Source organism: Adelges cooleyi, unplaced genomic scaffold (assembly GCF_023614345.1).
Source record: "Adelges cooleyi isolate 19-005CV unplaced genomic scaffold, UGA_ACOO_1.1 ACOO_flye_CR_arks_rails_tigmint_CR_PRNA_9, whole genome shotgun sequence".
Lineage (NCBI taxonomy): Eukaryota > Metazoa > Arthropoda > Insecta > Hemiptera > Adelgidae > Adelges > Adelges cooleyi.
Genome location: NW_026096579.1, coordinates 17739789 through 17761050, shown reverse-complemented (window position 1 = coordinate 17761050; position 21262 = coordinate 17739789). Strand labels below are relative to the sequence as shown.

At 32.7% G+C, this 21262-nt stretch overlaps 4 protein-coding genes across 4 annotated transcripts; 1 reads left to right on the top strand and 3 right to left on the bottom strand.

Annotated features, from left to right (window-relative positions):
- Nucleotides 1-1625: 1625 nt before the first annotated feature.
- On the top strand, nucleotides 1626-6361 carry LOC126846645 (nucleosome assembly protein 1-like 1). Its single transcript, XM_050586340.1, has 9 exons — nucleotides 1626-1825; nucleotides 3448-3562; nucleotides 3886-4029; nucleotides 4095-4225; nucleotides 4301-4457; nucleotides 4526-4663; nucleotides 4739-4886; nucleotides 5776-5895; nucleotides 5969-6361. The coding sequence occupies exons 2-9, from the start codon at nucleotides 3449-3451 to the stop codon at nucleotides 6148-6150; spliced, it is 1134 nt and encodes a 377-aa protein (XP_050442297.1). The 5' UTR covers nucleotides 1626-1825; nucleotide 3448; the 3' UTR covers nucleotides 6151-6361.
- A 513-nt stretch (nucleotides 6362-6874) lies between these two features.
- On the bottom strand, nucleotides 6875-8946 carry LOC126846332 (uncharacterized). The gene is made up of 2 exons (XM_050585647.1): nucleotides 7932-8946; nucleotides 6875-7838 (listed from the first exon to the last, which is right to left on the bottom strand). The coding sequence occupies exons 1-2, from the start codon at nucleotides 8944-8946 to the stop codon at nucleotides 7015-7017; spliced, it is 1839 nt and encodes a 612-aa protein (XP_050441604.1). The 3' UTR covers nucleotides 6875-7014.
- A 1983-nt stretch (nucleotides 8947-10929) lies between these two features.
- On the bottom strand, nucleotides 10930-15372 carry LOC126846762 (protein mothers against dpp-like). Its single transcript, XM_050586548.1, has 7 exons — nucleotides 14551-15372; nucleotides 14277-14454; nucleotides 13063-13221; nucleotides 12934-13004; nucleotides 12416-12614; nucleotides 11335-11575; nucleotides 10930-11259 (listed from the first exon to the last, which is right to left on the bottom strand). The coding sequence occupies exons 1-7, from the start codon at nucleotides 14821-14823 to the stop codon at nucleotides 11100-11102; spliced, it is 1281 nt and encodes a 426-aa protein (XP_050442505.1). The 5' UTR covers nucleotides 14824-15372; the 3' UTR covers nucleotides 10930-11099.
- A 3657-nt stretch (nucleotides 15373-19029) lies between these two features.
- On the bottom strand, nucleotides 19030-20969 carry LOC126846682 (MAP3K12-binding inhibitory protein 1-like). Its single transcript, XM_050586404.1, has 5 exons — nucleotides 20764-20969; nucleotides 20535-20694; nucleotides 20196-20473; nucleotides 19604-19732; nucleotides 19030-19228 (listed from the first exon to the last, which is right to left on the bottom strand). Exons 1-5 carry the CDS (start codon nucleotides 20803-20805, stop codon nucleotides 19166-19168), a joined length of 672 nt encoding a protein of 223 aa, XP_050442361.1. The 5' UTR covers nucleotides 20806-20969; the 3' UTR covers nucleotides 19030-19165.
- Nucleotides 20970-21262: the final 293 nt, after the last annotated feature.

Here is a 21262-nt window from a genome sequence, read left to right as displayed (position 1 = left end):
TTATATTTTTTTCCCTGCAGTTTATTTCATAAATTTAAAACTTGATTTTTTCTCTAGTTAATATTTATTTTGTAACTCTTTTGCCCCACCACAAGCAATGCTTATTGGGGAAGAAATAATCAAAAAGTAGTTTTTCATTGAAGTATATAATTGTACAATATATACTCAATGGTAATATGTACCAATATGAACAAATAAAATATAATACATAGAAAAATTAGGGGAACCTGGGGGGATGACGGTCAGTGGGCAACAATGGTATAAAGGTCTAACATATTTTAGACAATAATTTATATTAAAATGAACAGATATCAGAATATATTAATTAAAACTATACAGTATTCACTATTGTTGATATCACATAGTTACTATGAGGTTTTTCAATTTGTATGTATGTACAGTTGGTGAGTTTATAAATTAACTTTTCGAACTATTATTTTGGTGTCAAACCAAGAGCTTTGGTCCAGTTAAAACTGTTATGGAAACTGTACAATAAAAATTCATACATCTGGACCGTCCTGCCATGCCTTCACAAGCTCAAATAGCCTATCCTCAAGGAAATCCACAAATTCATGGGTATGTAATTTATTTTTTTTTCCTTGTAGCCATTTTATTTAAAATGTCTACTGTGATCACAACATATAACTGATTCTTAAGTTGACATTTTCAATCCTCGTTCTTTTTTATTAATTATTATAACTGAAATATTTTTAATTATGTACGATATGTTTCACAACCTGTTTACATGTCGGCCACAACAACAGCATCAAATGCCTACAGAGATGCTCCATATCATTCTAGAGCCTGAAATGTAAATTAAAAAAAAAACCTAGAATCATTGAAGGAATAATAAAATAGTGCTAAATGTTGTCTTTGAAAATGCATGAAATGAACAAAGTGGTGATGCCCAAGTCTTCTTAAACTCTCGATGTGTCGTGGCCACAATTGCTTACATTGTTGAAATATTATACACTAATATGCTTAGCATATTATAACATTGGGTGAGCGTCAGTGGATTTAGTATTTGAATTAATAACACAACACGAATAAATTATAAGATTAAACACACTACTGTTGTCAAACGTATATAGGTAGTAATTACAATATAATAGATAATATTACGTATAGAATATAATAAAACAGTATAACAATACTACACACACGTTGTACACATAAAAACGTTCCAGACAAAATGAGTCCCGAGCTTTTACAAACAATCCTTTATATGCCAAACCCGTAAAACGACGCGCGTACACAACTGCACGCGGTGTTTATACAAAAACAACCTTGTTTTTCCAATACATTTGTACCTGTGTACTAACTAAGTATTTTTATCATAAAGACAAACAACATATTTATATTGCGAAATACTTGCCGGTGTATGAAATATTAATTATTATTATTTCAACGGGTATTACCAATTTACTGTGTAATTTGATTATTATTGCGTAGCGAATGGCGCGATTCGCATATCCGACGTACATTGGGCCAAGGAGCATTGGAACGGACACACGTTGCCGAGTCTTTGACGGCAAGACGGCCGGTCGCTACGTGATCGGTAATTGGTTGATTCTCGTCCATTGTTATCGACGACTACCGGGAAACGGGCGAAGTACGAACTGTCGTTACGTTTTTGCCTCTCGGTTATTTGCCGTTCGTTTCGATACTCGCAGTGTTCGCGGCGTTATTCACATTGTTGTTGCGGGTTTATCTGTCGCGCGTAACGCAAGTTTTCACTCTTGACGATCAGTCTGCCGACCGGTCGGTCCATCGCGTGCGATCCAGTGTTAAACTTTAGCGGTGTCAGTCGACTTGGCGGATATAAGTAAGACCGACTATTGCGATATTAATTATTATAATATTTCACACGGTGGTTATGACCATGTGCTTTTCGGTATCCGTGTACTCGCTATCCGGTTTAAGGGTTTTTTTTGTCCATTCCCAAAACCGTTGATTTTGGCTCCCGAACCCTTTTTTATACAACTGCTTGATTTCGAATCGTTTACCTGTCAAAAGTTAACCTTCCTACCCTAAAGATTCCCCGGCTTTTATGTGTGATAAGAGGTTAGGTAAATAGCATCCGCCGGAGTGCTTTCAGCTTTGCATGACTAATTTTCATGTATTCTGTCCAACCATTTTATTTTTCTTTCTTGCAGTTTATCCTGAAATAAAATAACGAAGATTGCTGTAAAAATAAATTATTAATTGTACTTGATTTGTACAAAACATTCAAAATCGCATAACAAATAATTTGTGCCTTTTTTTGAATTCTATTTTGAACAAAAAAAAAAAATCTCGGATAGGTATTAACATTATTAATTCTCATGAGTCATGACTAATAATACATATTATACTTCCTTCGGTTGCAACTCGAAAGGGTGCTTGAATTCTTATTATTAAAGCATACATAGATTTTGTAGTCTATGGGCATAAATGTATGGTAAAGGCTATGAATAGAGATAATCGCAACAAATACATGGTTAATATAGGTTCGCGACAAAAATTGGGTTGCCAAAAAAGCAAATAACAGTGTGTTTTATCTGTGATTATAGATAAAACATAAATTCAACTTTGTTTCACGTTGTTCAGTAAGTTAATTTATTCAATTTGCTTAAATCATCTAGTTTAGAGCTTTCAGTTAAAAAAATATTTTTAATTGTTTATAATTATTTATTACTCGTTGACATTTTTATGCACCTAAAGATGTTATAGAGGCATGAAATATTTTTAAACTATTAATATTATTATAAAAGTTTTTTATTATTGTCGTATTGATCTGTATAGGGCAAGCACCCTAACAGAATTCTCTATGGAAACGAAATGCTCTGAAATAAACATTAGTATTTTTGTCTTATTGTTATTTTGTTAGACTTCCTTCGAATGTGAAATGTGAACAGACTGCTTGTTGAAACATCATATATTGGTCATTGTCATTTAAGAGATTGCATTAAAATACAAACATGAAACAGTAAATATATTACCAATAGTGTTTTCAAAATTACCTTTATGCTTAATTATATTACGTTTTTTTCCAAAAGTTCATCATATACTTACTCAATACCCTTTTAAAATATGCATTTAACTACAATTTTCTTGATAATTTGTATATGAAGTTATTGAAATGTTTAAGAAGCAAGTACAAAGCTTAACATGGTCACTACTATCAGAAATCAATGTACCATATTAAGATAAAAATATTCTATTGAAACTGGTGTGCTTATTTGAGTAAGAATCGAAATAGCACCTACATGTCAGTCAACTACTAGATATTAAAGATAAATGACTTGTAATTAGCAATGCAAACTAATAATCATAGTGTTATTGACTCATTATAAGCAAAATTATGACCTTGTATTGTATTAATTAACCAACAATAATACACTGTTTAATTTTCTATGTCTTTTAATATTTCTAAATTAAAGAAATTAATAATTTTTTTGATGACAGGATGTCTGCTGAAAACGACGCTGTTGATTCTTCGTCGTCAAGTTCCGACATGGAACAAGATTGTCCTCCACAATTAAAGTCTGGCTTCAGAGGAGAAGGAGAAGACATAATTCCTGTAAAAATACTACATTTTCTCTAGAAAACTTTTTCTATTATTAAAAACGCTTAACAAACTCTTCATTTGTGCAATGATGGCTTTAACTTAGCTCACATTGATAAATTTTACTACACATTTATGATACTAAAGCATCTTTATGATCGATCAACATTCAATTTTAACAAATCTTCAATTTATTTTTGTACAACCTGTCGTGCGCATTGTAATTTTATGTAATATATACATAATAAGTTATTTTTTGTATGTTGTTATAATTTATTTTATTAATCAAACAGTGTTATACATATTTTTATTTTATGACGTACCTTTCTATTTTTTAGAATCTTCCGCCAGTGGTCAAAAAGCGTGTGAAGGCCTTAAAAAAGTTGCTAGTTGCTCAGACTGCAGTAGACACTAAATTTTATACCGAACTACACCTACTGGAATGTAAATATCATAAAGAATATGTGGATTATTACAACAAAGTAACAAAATAATTAACCGATCAAGTTTTAGGTTTTTTATTTTATATTGCATATTTTATCCATAGCGAAGTGACATTGTCAAGGGAATGTATGAACCAAACGAAGAAGAATGCGATTTCCCTTCTGAAGATGAAGATGACGTTAAGGAACTCTCAGCCGACCTGGAAGGAAAGGCGAAACTAGAAGAAAAGAAACAGTAAGTTTTAAATAATTAAGTGTAACCGTACACTATATATTTAGTTTCTTAATGCTTTTTTTACGATTCCAACAGAGAATCTATAGGCGATGAGAATATAAAGGGCATTCCAGACTTTTGGTTAACCATTTTAAAGAACACTAGTCTAATAAGCGAAATGATACAGCCACACGACGAACCAATACTAAGCCATTTGTCGGATATTAAAGTTTACCTGTTAGAAGAACCTATGGTAACGATAAAGTTTTTAATAATTGTTCAATCCATTATGGCATTAAACAATTTTGTTTCAATTTTCAGGGTTTTGCGTTGGAGTTCCATTTTACTCCGAACGAATGGTTCACCAACACGGTGTTGACTAAGGAATATGAAATGAAATGCGTGCCAGATAAAAACAATCCGTTGAGTTTCGAAGGCCCTGAAATTTTCAAGTGCAAAGTAAATACATTTCATTCAGACTCCGGCATTAATACTGACCGAAAAATTTTCATTGTTTGTTTTTCAAAACTTTAGGGTTGTACAATTCATTGGAACAAAGGAAAGAACGTAACTGTTAAAGTCGTAAAAAAGAAACAAAAACATAAGGTCAAGGGAGCAGTTCGTTTTGTCAATAAAACCGTTCAAAACGTGTCATTTTTCCATTTCTTTAGTCCGCCCGCAGGTAAATTATATTTAAAAAAATTTCATAAAAATAAACGATTATCGTTAGATCGTAAATAGGAGAAACTTTGACACATTTCAAGTACAAATTTAAAAAGCTAAAAATCGAATATAATATAATTTTTTTCTAATTAGTTATATATTGTTATTAATCCGTTTAAATGTTGACATAAACAAATGCACATGTGTTAATAACATAAAACACAATTATTGGTGTTTTATTTGAGTAAACTTAGTGCAAAAAAAAAGTTTGGCTTATACAACTACCACTTTGACAAATAGTGCAATTGTGGCTTTAACTTGAGCTTACATTGATGATATATTGTACTTAAACGTTTGCAGTATTTTATATTAATGGTAACGCAGTTTGTTTGTCAATAAAACCATTCAAAATGTGTCATTTTTCCATTTCTTTAGTCTGCCCACTGCTAAATTATATTTGAGATATGTTCTTAAAAATAATTAATAACAAACGTTAGATCGTAAAAGGGAGAAACTTTGACATTTCGAGTACAAATTTAAAAAGCTAAGAATGAATATAATATAATGCTTTTAAAATTATTTATATATTGTTATTAATCCGTTTAAATGTTGTCATAAACAAATGCACACGTAATAATAACATAAAACACAATTATTGGTGTTTTATTTGAGTAAACTTAGTGCAAAAAAAAAAGTGGCTCATACAACTACCACTTTGACAAATAGTGCAATTGTGGCTTTAACTTGAGCTTATATTGATGATAAATTGTACTTAAACGTTAGCAGTATTTTATATTAATGGTAACACGTGGATGAGTAGACTGAATAAAATAAATGTCATATTTATTTCTATTTTGATATTATTGTGTCGAATATATTATAACATGCTGTTGGTTATCCATATATAGTGCCGGATGATCCAGAAACCGAAGTAGATGAGGAAATTGATAATCTTCTAACTACAGATTTCGAAATTGGCCATTACATACGTGAAAGAATAATTCCCAGGGCTGTCCTTTATTACACGGGTTAGTTCGTTGAGAAACAAATTAGTTTTAACTAGAAATAATAATCATATGACTAACAAGTGTACTGGTATAGGTGAGGCTTTACTAGACGAAAATGATTTCGATGAAGACGATGAAGAAGAAGAGTCTGAAAACGATGAAGATGACGACGATGACGATGATGAGGAAGGAACTGGCAATGATCCCGAGTACAACCCACGCCAAGACAAGCTATTGAATAAACAAGTTAACCCAGCCGAGTGTAAGCAACAATAAATAATGTTATGTTGTTATTAAAATGAAACTTTGAACTCTTAAATAAAAAAATAAAAACTCAACTCGGAATACAAACCTACACATTATTTTTATTGTATAAGTTCCAAATGATTACTATGTGATCAGCCTAATATAAAGTAATTTTTAAAATAAACTTATTTTATATGTTAATCAAATGTTATACACGAATAAAATTATTTTTATATCGTCATTGTTTTGTTTCTATGTCTCCTCATTTACTAGACTAGGGTCAAACATTGGTACTAATTTATTATAATCACACTGGCGAGAGGTGGTTATTATCATCTGTGTGGCTGTTGGTAGTGTTAACTGTGCTTTTGCACTGGCGAATTTTTAAGAGAATGCCAAAAATGTGTTTTTTTTTTTTTGTGAAATTGATGTGTTCGTTTATCAAATGCTAAAAGCCTTCAATGATCATATGCCACGAATAAAGATAATCTTAAATCGTAACATAGATACAAAAGTGATAAAAATGTTGTTTTGTAATTAGATGTTCATAATGAATATTACTATATTATTATCATCTTTATGGTAAGCATTTTCGTTTTTTTACTAAATTATGAAAGAATTTTGGTCTTTTGTTCACACAAAACTTCTCGGTATTTTAACTACAAAAAATGGTTTGATGCAAAAAACTGTAATTTTTGCTATATAAATGACTGATAGTCTATAAAAAAAAGTTTCTCTTTTTAACGGTGTCGAAATTTGTTTCCATGACCATTTCGTTTTGACATAAACACGTTTAACAATAATATTTTTAAAAGTTTCGAATCTATACTGTTAAGGCAATTTCATTTCTAAAACCAACTCTTCTGTTAGAGTTTAATTAAAACGGAAATGATATTAATGTACGAATGGAAAGATACCGTGCTCGGGAGATACCCTTGTACCGTGAATGCATTTTGACCAGCATGTTTCTGCTAAGAACACAACAGACGCGACAACGTAACCGAAGAACAAAAACAAAAACGCTTCCTTCAGACGTTTCAGCTTCAATACCCGGCCTTTGATTTTTTCCAAAGGCAGAACCTTGTTGGAACCCAGATGAACAATCCAATGGTCGACAATGCCCGTTTCGAACAGTCGGCTGAGGATGTCGTCGACCGACTCTGTCAGGTACGAGCCGCGATTGAACATGAACTGAGTGGTGTGAGCCCGCAACAGACACCCGGGTAAGAATCTTATGGGTATTTTGACTTTTATGAGACGAGCTTGCGGTATAGAATAATAGTATATGGACCGCTTCACCTCGAACAACGCAATGTCCCTCTCGATCACCAACCGGTCTATGACCTTTTCGAAGTTTATGGGCGGCAGCTGTTGTAGCCGCTGCATGAACTTCCTGGATATTTTCGTGGTGGCCATTGTGGCGTTAATGATGCGCAACGACTGTGGGGTGGTCATGACGATCAAATTCGAGTCCAGTATTTGGCTCATCTTGGTGAACTCCAACCCGTGCAACGGTACCGTCATGAAACTGCCCAGAGACGCTTTGTAAGCCACGCTGATCACCATGCAATACCACAACCAGTGAATCAAGAACATGCGCATGCTGCTCGAAGTCGTGTGCACTCTGAGCGGCTGATCGATCGTCGTGTGGAACACGAAAAACACCACCGAGTTACAGTGGTGTAATTTTTTCAACTTAACGAAAAAATGAAATGCTCCTAGAAAACAAAAAATAGATTATTAATAATTAATAATAGGTAGGTTTTTCGGTTTTTGGAAAACATCAAAAGGTAAAACTTCATTACACTGACCAGTGACTACTAGAAAAATAAACGCGATGAAAGCCCAACTGGTTCGGTCGAATTCGTACGCGTAGTTTGTCCAAGGCGGTGGCGACGGGCCCGCCCGATACGGGACGGCCCATCCGAAACAGTCGATGCTGGTCGTCCGGGCCAATTCGGCGTTGCGCTCGTTATGGGTAGCGTAAGAGTACCAGCCGAACGCCAGATCCACGTGCTCGTTGTTCAGCATCACCGTGATGTTGTCCAGCTCGTCGGCGCTATAGTGCCAATTGTACATTTGTCCGGTGTACGGACTGGCGGTGACGAACGACGGCGTGAAGTTCATGTGGCCGGCCACGATTTCCAGCACTTTGATGCCGGCGCCGTCCATGAACAACCGGCGTCCGTCGGTACGCATGATGCTGTCGGGCGGATGTTCGTTGCCCACGCACTTCAAGTGGCACGCGTGCATGTTATCCGTTTTCACCCGGAAAGAGAACAGATCGGCGCCGGTCAGGAACGAACCGTTTATCCACTGGTCGATCAGGTACGGTGTGCCGAGCTCGCCGCATCCGTAACCCGAGAACGGCCTGTAGGTGTACGCGTTGACTGTTCGGTGTTCCGTCAGCATTAGCGCGACGACGTTTATGCGCTTGCCGTGTATCCAAAAGTGTTTCATCAGCTTGCCGATGTCGTTCATTTTCGGCGACACGGTTTTCCACACGGCGATGAAGTAACTTTGCGCGGTAGTGTTCAACAGTTGCGTGTGAATGCCGTCTTCGGCGATGAACGCGAACGCGCTTTTCACTTTGACCTCGGTGAATTGGTTGTACATGAGCATTTTCGGACTCTGCACGGCTTTTGTGAACAAGTCGGCCGCGTCTCTGCTTTTGTCGAAGTACAAGTAAGTGGTGTGTCGGTCGAAATACGTGCGGGTCACGTTCGACAGACAGGCGAATATTTCTGCAAACGAATTGTCTCGCTCGACCGTTTTTAAATTAATAGCCGCTCCTGATAAAGCCAATGAAATAATATTGAAGCACATGACGAATAGTTGTACACGGCCCATGTCGCTCCGGGCTTGGCGATATGCCACATCCACCTCAGAGTACACCAGCAAAAAAACACCTAAAATGTGTATTGTTTTATAGTCTTACTAAGTAGATCGCCCATTTTAGGAGTCCGGGACTCGGGTAAACAATAAACAACACTCGAGTCTAGAGTGCTGTCAAAATTATAATGTAATTACATTAATTCTAATTATTATTATTTATAAAACGATTATTCGGGTTAAGTATTTCGTAACAGTATACTAAGTACTCGGTTGCTTTTTATCTAATTAAAACACTGATCAATAAAACCCTCTTTGAAAATATTTAATATCTATTAAATATTGAAAATCTATTAAAATCAATTACGATCCGAATTCATTGGTATTAGACGGCCATAGTAAAGATATGGTATATTGAAACATAAATTAACGAGAGTAAGAATATTGTTACATTACTCATTATATTGTGGGTACATTTTTGTAATTGTACTTAATAGTCAATGGTGATTTACAAGCTCCAATTTATGTGGTAGACGTACGTACATTTTAGGCCTGAGTTTTAAACACCACCGTCGCTGCCCTTTAATATTACAGTCCGGGACTCTATTCACAATCCATTTAAAACTCAATGTTTCTAAACCTCAACTTCTTTCATCCCAAAGATCATTATGTTCAATGTTGTAATGGAAATAAGAATACAATTTAAAAAATATCATTTTTACTAGTAAAATATAATTTTTTATACATTATCAAGTATAAACTATGGTTTACAAAGTCATACAGTAATGTATACAGTAATAGTCGAAAATATATATATATATATATATATAAAATCAATAAATTTATACTTTATTGTTTTTAAATAAGCTCTAGTTTAGAAAAAAATATAAGAACTATAAATAATACATATACATGAGATATATATATATATATATATGATAATAACATGTATATACATCAAACTCAAAATATTAATGAGATGGAAATTCTAATTTAAGTTTATAAAAAAAAAACAAGGTAAATACACAATATTCTCGTATTGCACATATTTTTGTTATTTACAATAATTTTTTAAAATATCTGTACTTCACATTTTAAGAACAACCTGTATAGTGATTTGTTGTACTAATTTTAATATTAGTGTCAACATTTGACAAAAACTAAACAATAAGAATTAAGTAATTTATGACAAACAAAATATTACAATGGCACACGCATGTATATAGTCACAATAGTAATAAAAAAATTGTCCATTCAAGTAAATGCAGTTAAGTGTAATAAAAAATAATGGTGTAAAATAATATAATATTACACTACAGAAATGGTGTCAATGTAAAATTAGCTCAAGTAATATTAATTAAAATCGAAAAGACATACAGAATATAAAAAGATATACAAATTTTCTTTTATAATAATTACAATTCAAGTCAGCCGGCTAAAATAAATTCAATGTCGAGCATTAAGTACATAATTTTAATTGGTCAAATTTTGCTTCATTTTTTTCAACAAATTATACAAGATTTAATTGGTAATTTTATATTTAGGTTATTTAAAACTGTTATATAATTTTAATTATGTCTTATTTTAGGCATTACAGCATTTGTTTTTTTCATTTCTTAAAGCACTGATTATTTCTAAAATGCACACATCCCTCCCTCTTTATAATTAAGATAATATAAATTGACTATGAGGACCCAACTTTTTTTTTGGTTTTAAGATTTGACTTTTTGTTGTGTTGAATTCATGAATTATGTTAAAGTTGATCTTAAATTATATAATTAAAATACATTTCAAATATGTAATTAATGGTTATACATTTTAAAAAAATAAATAAAGAAGTAATAATAATAATTAAGCACCAAACGTTTAGCAGAATAACATTACGCATAAAAAAATAATATAAAATTGTATCATTTTACAAACATAATTATTATAAAAACAATATTTATATATATAAATTACATATATATATATATATATATATATATATTCCACTTCTTGAATTTGTACAAAAAAATACTGAGTACTCTTTCTTTAAAAGTCAATAATTTTTTTTTTTACTAAGAAAATATGCGACCGATTAAGATTAAGTCTTGTTAAATTGATACTAAAAAAAAAAAAATTGTGCAAGTGTAAAACCATTGGACTCATGATACAGACGATATAGCATTATGTGGTGATCCCATGGCACACAAGACTTTATCCAACCACTGTAGCGGACCGTTTAAATGTATCTCAATCCAACATGGAGTACTGGTAACGTCTTGTCGATGATATTCGGCGCCCCAGCCTTTCACAAAGGACATTCTAAACAACAAACATATCATTATATATTAAACAACTCAGGTAGCTGCTATAGAAATAAAAATCGTCAATATTTACCTAATAGTGCACATTTTAGTGAGCTCAAACACGGCTTCATACCCAGAGTTAACAGATTCAGTTAGTAATGTCGCAAACTGTTGGTTATTGAAAATACGTAATGAACATCCAGCCGGAATTTTGCAAACGGTCAACGGATGAAAGTTGTGATGATGGTTGCAATTACGTGACTGTACAAAAACAGCTGAATCGGATAAACATTCTGCATACACTTCACCACCAATATAGTGTAATTGTATACCTGTAATAAAAAGTAAAAATACATTTTTAATGTATTTGGAGGACACAGCTCCAAGGTGGTAGTTAATACTAATCGTACTATTGTAAGTAACTAATCACTTAAATAAAAATCACCAATACTTATCAACAAAATTTTCAATAAAAAAAGTTACAATTTTGTTTAATCAATATTAATTACAATTTTAATTTTTAAATGCTTTATAACAACATTTGTACGAAATTTTGAGCAAAAGCTGGAAATGTAGAATCATGGTAATGTTTTTAGACTTGGTCGAATAAATAATCGAGTAAATAAATATGTGTAGTCTGATAAAACATTTAACAAATTATCTTAGTGAACCCCAGCCTAAAACATAATTAAAAAAACTAAATCATCTTCAAATATTAGAGTAAGGTCACACCAGCTTTCGAACTATGAACATAATTCCGCATACTTTTAACATAAAAATAAAAACATACACAAGACATACGCACATTAAAATAACATAAGTCTTGGTCAATTAATTATCTTATTAAACATTATCTTAGTAGATATATTAAAATATATTAGAATAATAATCTGTAACGTTGATACGAAAATCGCAACAGACGTTATAGAATAACTTTTCCATCGTCAACGTCAAATTTACGAAATATCCGAACGACTATTTTGATTTTGTTTTGAGTTTGTGACTATAGAGTAAAGCAATAATACAATTTAACAACAGACTTCATGATGTCAATCAAATGCTTGTTTGTCTTACCCTTATATATTGCTAACAACTTTAAGCAACAAAAAAAAAAGAATACCGTCATTTAAATTACTATTAGGTATTCTTTAAGTAAAAATACAATGTTTTACCTCTTCCAATATGTCTTCTAGTATTTTCAATCGTCTGATTTCGATTAACATTGGATAGCTGTCCAAGACAAAATCGGTTTAAGTTATTACTTGGATTTGTAAATCCATCTACAACTACGACTGGAGATTGACAATGAAACAGTTCTCCAACTCTGCTATTTAGTTCATAATATGCTATGCTAGCCCAACTGGCTTGCTCCTAAATACAAAAAATTACTAGGTTTATTTAAAATAACAAATATTTAAAAGAATGAGTCGTCATTGTCATGGTGTTAAGAAAAACCCATGTTCAATTTCTGTGTACTGTGTAAATAGAAATATTTCATGGTCTGTTCAAAATGAGATTGTACTTGCCCAAAGACTGAAAGATAGACGTGAAAGGTCTTGACCAGGTGTAGCACGTTTCAGTCTCTGTGCAAGTACAATCTCATTTTGAACAGAATATAGCATAAGAAATTAATACGTTATTGAAAAATAAATATCAGTTTAAATTATTGCTGATTTGTATACATATATACCTGATACAAGACTTGGGTGCCAGAAGCAGGGCTCATAGCTTTTTCATCAGGTCTAGGTGAACCGCCCAATTCTAGAATAAAAATTATTATTAATTGAAGTCTAAGAGACTATAAATTAGTTATATTTACCCGATAAAGCACTACTTTGGAAAGGACTATTCGGAGGAGGACTTGATGATGGTGAATTTGGGCCTTGGTTATAGTTATTATATTGAAGATTTTCTGGCATTTGGCGAAACATCATGGGAGGTAGCTGGCTCTGCCTTGGTACCAATACCGGTGGTAAAACTAAAAAATAATTTATTATACATGTATGAGAAAATGTTAAGATAATCAAAAGTGTACAAGGTTTTTTTTATGTGAATTCAACAGAATAATTTTTACAAGTACATTTTTAGATTATTTAGATAAATATTTTGTTTAGTTGGAAGATGTTGTCTGCCATAAAAACAGCACTATGTCTATATCCCCGACCAGTCAGGTATCAATTATATCACCGACCGCCGTGATAACAAATGCGCGTACGCGGGGATATAGGTATGGAAATTTTTCCGCATAGACAAGATTCTGCAAATTTTTCCAAAAGAATAACAAGAAACTCTATTCTGATACCACTTATAAATTATTTTGTGTTTTTGTATAATGTAATTTACAGTTATAAGTAGATATTATGAGCCAAGTTTCTCAAATATTGGACTTGTGTGACATCTTCAGCATGTTCCTCGTATGATTCATTTAATTGATGTTTGTGATAATTATCATGTTTTTACAACACAAATCATTTGACTTATCTTTAAACCTGTGACCTCCTCTTAGACTGTAGCCTGCAAACCTAGGATATTTTTAGTTAGCGGAGCAAAACAACGGCGCCGAGCGAGCGAGTGCCAAAACACTCTGTGACCTGCTGTAGAAAAGTAGATTGAAGCTATAAACTACTCAACTTTAAACCTGTTAACTCCTCCTAGTAGAGTATACATCGGTGAAAGTACATTTGGTCGGCTGTTTGTTGAGGTGCCGACCACATAATAATGAAAAACACAAGTCTCCACCCACGCGCATTTGTTATCACAGCGGTCGGTGATATAATTGTTACCTGACTGGTCGGGGATATAGACAAAGCGTAAAAACAGAGCTGTGTCTGGATATTTTGCAACTCAGGGCGATACTTTAATAAAAACTCCCTTCCTGCCCAAAAGAAATAATAGTTTTAAACAATTTCTGCCAAAAAGCAGAAGTTTAACTACACGTTCAACATAATTTTTCTTGACACATTAAAATATTACTTGTTATTATGAAATCAGAGAAATGCTATACAAATATAGGTTTGAAAAAGAATAGCTTACCAGGACTTTCTACTCGTTTATAATGGTAAGGGTTGATACACACGTCTTTTTGTTTGTTCTGTGTGGAGAAGGGAAACTGACAGTGGTCGAGTGGTTTGAGCTCGTGATGCGTCTGGAGATCAGGCCATCGCCAAACACGACAGTAGATGACATGTGGTAAGCTTTTACGATGAGACACCTGTTTACAAATTTTAATAAATACACTAAATCAAGATAAACTTGCGAGTTACAGCTTGTTACTATCACAGCTTGTCGTCGTTGCCTTTTACCATACCTGTAAGCGACCATCGAGACTTCTTGGAATAGTAACACACTTGCTTGGTTGTCCTGGACAACTAAGTGCTTTTTCCAGTTCCTCAATAGCACCCTTGGTCTTTTTCAATTTCTTAACAAGAGCGTCCACCGCCTTTTCTGCCCATTTCTCTTCCTCGTCGCCCTGCTTCCAGCCCAACAATTTCTTAACTGCCGGGCTGGTAAAGGAGAACAGGCTGTTGATTGACGAAATGGTAGACGACGAACGACCTGAATCGAATTCGTCTACTTCCATTGCTCCAGCGAGTGACCAAATTTATCAAATTGCCTACAAACACTGACGGACAAACGAGAGAAACAACGGTCAACAGCTGCACCGACCAAGGTACCCACAACGGCAAATACGCGTACGATTCGGTTTTTTTCAAATCACAATGTTGGTAAATAAGATGGATAATTTTTTTTTTTTTTTTTTGTTATGCTATTGTTAGATTTTGAATAGCAGCGGACGTTTGTTACGGACGGAGAGAAAGGAGACGAGAACGCACATCACATCATTGATTAGAATCCGGTACGAGCAGCAGTGGACAACAACGGCGGCAATTCGGATACGTTCTGCTGTGGAATAACCGCGGCAACGCTGTCGACAGTGGAACACTATACAGCATTTGTCATGGTCCTGACAATGTGTGCGGCGTTGCCAGATTTTACGGCTTAGCAGGTGTATATAGTGGCGTGTACTATGCGTGTTGGCGAAACTTTGCCGGCCGGGAATGAACTTTTCTCCAAGTAGTAAGTACTACTAGTTAAATCACCAAGTCAACAAACGTACAAAACATACAAGGGCGAAGGCAAAGATTAAAAAAGCAAATCGTAATATATATCATTATTTATTTTTCTGACAACCGCACTGGCCTACATGCTTGTGGCGGGCTAGTTTTTTCTTTCGAAAACGCGTTTATTGTATTATGATCGGTAGTTAGGCTGTAGATACCTGTAGTGGGGGTTTGGCGGGAGACTGGCGCCTACACGGTCTGATTTTCCTTCTTTTTTTGACCTTTTCTTATAATATATTGTTTTGGTACGGCCTACCTCTTCTTGGTCCCAAGTCCCAACACACCGGATTCCGGAATTAAATACATGCCTATACTATGGACAGCAGACGACAGTGCAATACCGTAGAGGGGGATACCCAACTATACTGCTCCATTGACAATAGTTGGCGGCTGCACTCATTCCTCGTGATTTCGCGGCATTTTTCCCGCCAACATTAAATACCGTCCAGACCAGGGATTTCTGTGATATTATTATTAGCGTTTGACGTCGAATATTCGAATGCCAAAGGGCACGACGTACCATCCCACATATCGTTCAGGGTCCAAGGACCGCATTGTACATTCATAGTGGCGCCAGGGACCTGTTGAGTTAGTCTGTGAACCCGATACGATAAATACATACTGATAAGTGTCCTGAAATTTGAACTATATTTAAAACCAATAGCTTCAATGGCCAAGTGCTACTAACGAATGATTTGGCGCCGTACCCCAGCGTGTCGGCCGAAATCATACGGCGCATACTATCGGGGGCCCGTATTTCAAACAAATTGTATATTGTTATACATAAACTGTGATGAAGATACGTTTTCAACCATTAGAACATTAATACAAGTATTAGCAACTCTACCGGTAAGCGTTACCTCTGCTGAAAGGAGTTTCTCTGCACTTGGGAGACTCAAAACCTAGCTTTATTCAAGGATGACTGAAGATAGACTATCAGAATTATGTCTTACTAATGTGTATAATAAAGTGGATGTTTTAGATTAAATAGATCATATTATTGATATTTTTTTTTCATTAATAAAAAAAAATGGCATATTGGGGTCGGGGTAGGATAGTCACTATTAATTCAGAATTATATTATGATCAAACGACACGGAAGCAAATTCACCTACTTTCCCTCGATTTGCACCTAAGGTTATGACTTGGCTAAACCTTTTGATGATTTGAGTTCGATTCTTATGTATTTTTAGACGGTGAAAATTAGGTATTAAATATTAATTAATATTTTTATAACAGTAAAAACTAAAAATCACTACTACAGTATTGTTTTTATACACTAGTAAAAATACAAAAGAAACTCGCCTATAAAATAATGTATGGAAACTGTCTTTTAAGTCGTTTTCCTAGATGACAAGAGGTACCTCGTAAATTTTATATATTTTAACTATTTTTTAAAAATAGTATCCTAATGACTTATCTAATATGAATACATCTGATTTTCAGAAAAGAACATTTTATACATACGTAATATTCTATTGGTTCCTTTTTTTTTTTAACTATGAGATAAACTAGACTGACCTATTGTAAAAATATAAGTCATAACAATGTATAACATAGTGCAAAACAAAAATATTTAACAATTTTAATTTTCAAAATGTGTTTATAATTTAACTTTTAAGTAAATAGAAAATGCAATTTATAATGTAACCTATTTGGGCTTTGAGCCATTTGTAAAATCGAGATTATAATATAGTTACGCCTATGCCTCCAAGGCTCAGATACAAACCTATTGTAAAATTAACTAAAATAAATTTTTTTTTTTTAACTTTATTTTTAAAAACAATCTGTAATTTAGTTATTACAATAAGCATGTATGCGGAAGTAAGTTCTTTTTGACATGATACACGTGAGAAAAGTAGCCACCCAATGGCGACACTTTACATAGGGCTTTGGTTAATTATGATTAGCATTTAATTTTGATTTAAGACACCACCTTCTCTTTAACCTGCGAGGAGAATTACCAGGAATAGCGTCGGAATTTAGCGCTGAAATTAAGGGATTTGGATGGTTTGTTAGTTGTGAGCGGAATCGTTTGTATAGTTTTTATGCTGTTTCATCTACTGTGTCTTTTCTTAAGTCGGTATGAAGGGTGTGATTTGAGACATAGATAGGGGCATTTGTGATTATACGAAGGGTTATAGATTGAAAAGTTTGAATTTTATAAATATTTGATTTTTTGGCTGCTCCCCATAATTGAATGCCGTATGTCCAGGTAGGCATCAATAGGGTTTTATAAAGGAGTAGTTTGTTTTATATACTTAGTTTGGAATGTTTACCTAGCAAGAAGTAAAGAGATTTCCGCCTCGAGTTGAGAAGGGTTCTTTTACTTTTTATATGGTTTGCGTTGATTAAGCGTTGGCCTAAGTAGCGAGAGCTAGTGGATTTTGGGATATTATGACTATTTAAGGTGACGGGTGGTACTATACCACGCCTTAAGGTGAAGTTAAATGTGAAGATTTCTCGTGATTTATTTAACTAATATTAATACCATGAATACTTATTTTTATAACAATTCCAGTTTCAGTATCTTGTTAAAGTTATTAAGCAGACGCCACGCCCACACATACCACTTTTTAAAGATTTACGTACAAGAAATTTTTCATGAAAAATTAATTTTAAACTCTAACTATAATTATAATAATATGTTTATTAGCATATTGTCATATAGTAATGAGGATTCTTTATTCATTTTCAATTGTTTTACTGGATAATCACAATTTTCGTTAAAACAATTTTTTTCTCAAAAATGAGTTTCTCGTTTTCCATTACAACTAGGAAAAATTAAGAGATTTTTTTTTACCTTAAAAAAAAAGAAACAAAAACAAGTCTTGTCGATTTTTTTCAGAACATAATTTGTAATTGATATTTCAGATATGTACAGAATGCTAACCTATTTAACCTTGTTTATTCAAGAAAAAATGGCATGTGTTTTACCTTTTCGTCAATTCTACTTGGCGTTACCAAGACACCAAATATGAATGATTCCCTATTATAAAATTTTATTTAGGAGCCATAAAATTTAAATTTAACTTTTATCGTGCACAAATATGCTTTCATATTTCTTAGCATTGTTACAAATAAGGATGGACAAATTTGAAGCACCTACAGAGATTTTTTCTTGTGGGGAAACTAAGCCCCTTCCTATTTTCGCCTATACAATTAATATTCATCTATATAAATACGATGTCTACTAACGTTTGAAATATTATCATTGTTTACATCAATAGTTAATACTAGTTGGCATAATAGTTTTTGGGTTTCCGGTTTCCCCATATAATAAGTAGCATACTTAAATTTATGGCTCATCAAAGTAACATTCGGATATTATTTCTGATCGTCTGTTGTGTTTTTGAGTTAATCTATACAGCTGATAAGTGATATAATGATATTGTGTACAGCCACAAAATAGTAATACTAAATCTTATACTAGTAGCATTTACTTATATATATATATATATATATATTGGGCAAAGTACTGTCTGTTGTGAAATTCTGATTGGACATAATCAAACCTTCTTAGCTTCACATTGTAGCTGTACAGGATTCTCTGGTTTGGTATGAAGAATACTTTCTCAACAAATTTAATAAATAATTAAAACAATTTATAATTTCAATCAATTGAATAAATAAAAACTTTATTAACTTTTGATACAATTTTCCACAAATATATATTGAAAACCAATAATAGCTCAGTATCAAAATTTAAATAATTATTCAAATCACATTATTGGAGGGAATTTTTAAAATAATTAAATTAATGAAATAATTTAGTGAACTTAAGAAAAATTATGGTAATGTTCATTTTCCTCCTTTCTTTTTTATTTCCTCTATTAGCTGCTGTATTTCACTTGCACTATATTTCTGTAAAAATAATGTAAATATTTATTAGGTAATATTTGCAATATATAATAATTGTAGAGGCATGCGGTGACACAGTGGTTAACTCAGGTAACACACATCACAATATTAATAGGTGACCACCTATTTATATAATGGCTATGTAACGACATATTTCACATGTTCATTCAAATAAATCAAGAGGAGATAAGGAAATATTTATTTTATAACTTATAATTTTACATTTTAATTATTTTAACAGACTCAGTGTGTCGTTACTTGTTAGTGCTGTTGATGACAACTTGTTGCCGAAATACGTGTACACAGACAGTGTATTATTTTTATGGTTAAGGGTTTAAATAGTAATGTCTACTATATGTTGATATTAAATTGACTTACAGGTTTATTTTCTCGCAATAATTTATTTGGTTTTTTTGATGATGTAATTAACTGTAAATTATCACTGTTAATTGTTGTCTTTTCACTTATTTGGCTAATACTACAATCATTAGTAGTCATGACTTCTTCCTGAAATATATAATACTTATTATTTATTAAAATTTACTTTGTATTACCATTCAATAATTATATAAGCACTAGCATATTAAGGATTTTTTTTTTTTTTTTGAAAATTCTATACTACTCAGTACTACATTGTATATTGTACTAGTACAATATACAATTTTAAATAAAAAAATCCTAGGCTTACATTGATGTGTCAACTGGTTATATGCACCATTACTAACTCTATTCAGAATAAAACAAAACTAGGCTCTCGCCAAATACATTTAAACATATCACAACTGGCCTTATTAGATGGAATATTTTTACATTAATGACAACCGCTATACTCTTAGTCTAAATAGGGACTAAATACGTCAAAGACAGACAATACATGATAATATATGAAACTTCAAATATCATAACTATTTTATGAAATGTATACATTTTTAGTATTATGTTAAACTAATAAAGTTTAAACAATATTTACTTTTGTTTTAGTATCAATAGGCATAATAGATGATAAATCTTTTCCTTTGCTCAACATGCTTTCTAGCTCTAATACACGATCCTCAAGTATTTTAAGCTTTTTGTATATATCCATTTCGACTGGTTTAATTTTCATGCAGGATTCTAAATTTGATATTCTTTCACGAATGTCAGACTTCAAACCCATATTAAATTGCTTTGATATTTCGTAACTTGTTTTACTGGCAGGGTCAAAACCACCATTGCACTGTGGTCCTGAATCGTTGTGCACTTTGGTCACTAGTAAATAATGATCAGAACTTAATAGAAATGAATTAATATTGACATTTTTCTACCTTACATTTTACATAACATTCTGATCCTTTTTGCCTCTTGGCTGCAACTGTTGAACATGTTCTTGCAGAACTACTATCCACCGTTGAATTACAGTAGAGTCTAGGGTTTCTGTCATCATTATCCTCGCGTTTTCTTTTCATAAAAAAGCTAATGCGTTTGGTCACCTGTTAACAGAGCACTTTTAAATCATAAAGTTCTTCATACTTCACGTAACCAGTTACTAGGACACTTACTTCTGACGTAGGTTTACTAATCTGAACTTCAGAAGAATCCATTTTTAATTAAAAAAATACTAATATATAAGTAAAAGATACCCGACTCAGAATCAGAGATTAGCATCGGCCTATACCTCGCAATCAAGGTGGATTAATAAATTAAATTAAATTCATTCTTTATTCTATGAATCCACCTTATTTGCAATGTTCGATCGATGGTACAAAAGTTCTTATCTATTAATATGAAAAATTGAGATACTGCTATCTCATCACATGTTACTTGTTAGATTACAGATTAAAATTGAATTTTGAAATATTATGTGATACCAAGGGATAAGATGTGTATAATAAAATAGATATCAAATATTATAATATATTTATTTATATGGTATGTTTGTTTTACTTAATTCATGCGTATTAAAAGGATAAATTCATGTTTTTTTTTGTGAATGTTGGCTGTTCTATTTAATCAATTTATATTTTCTTGTAGTCTATATTGTATAGTGTATACCTGCAA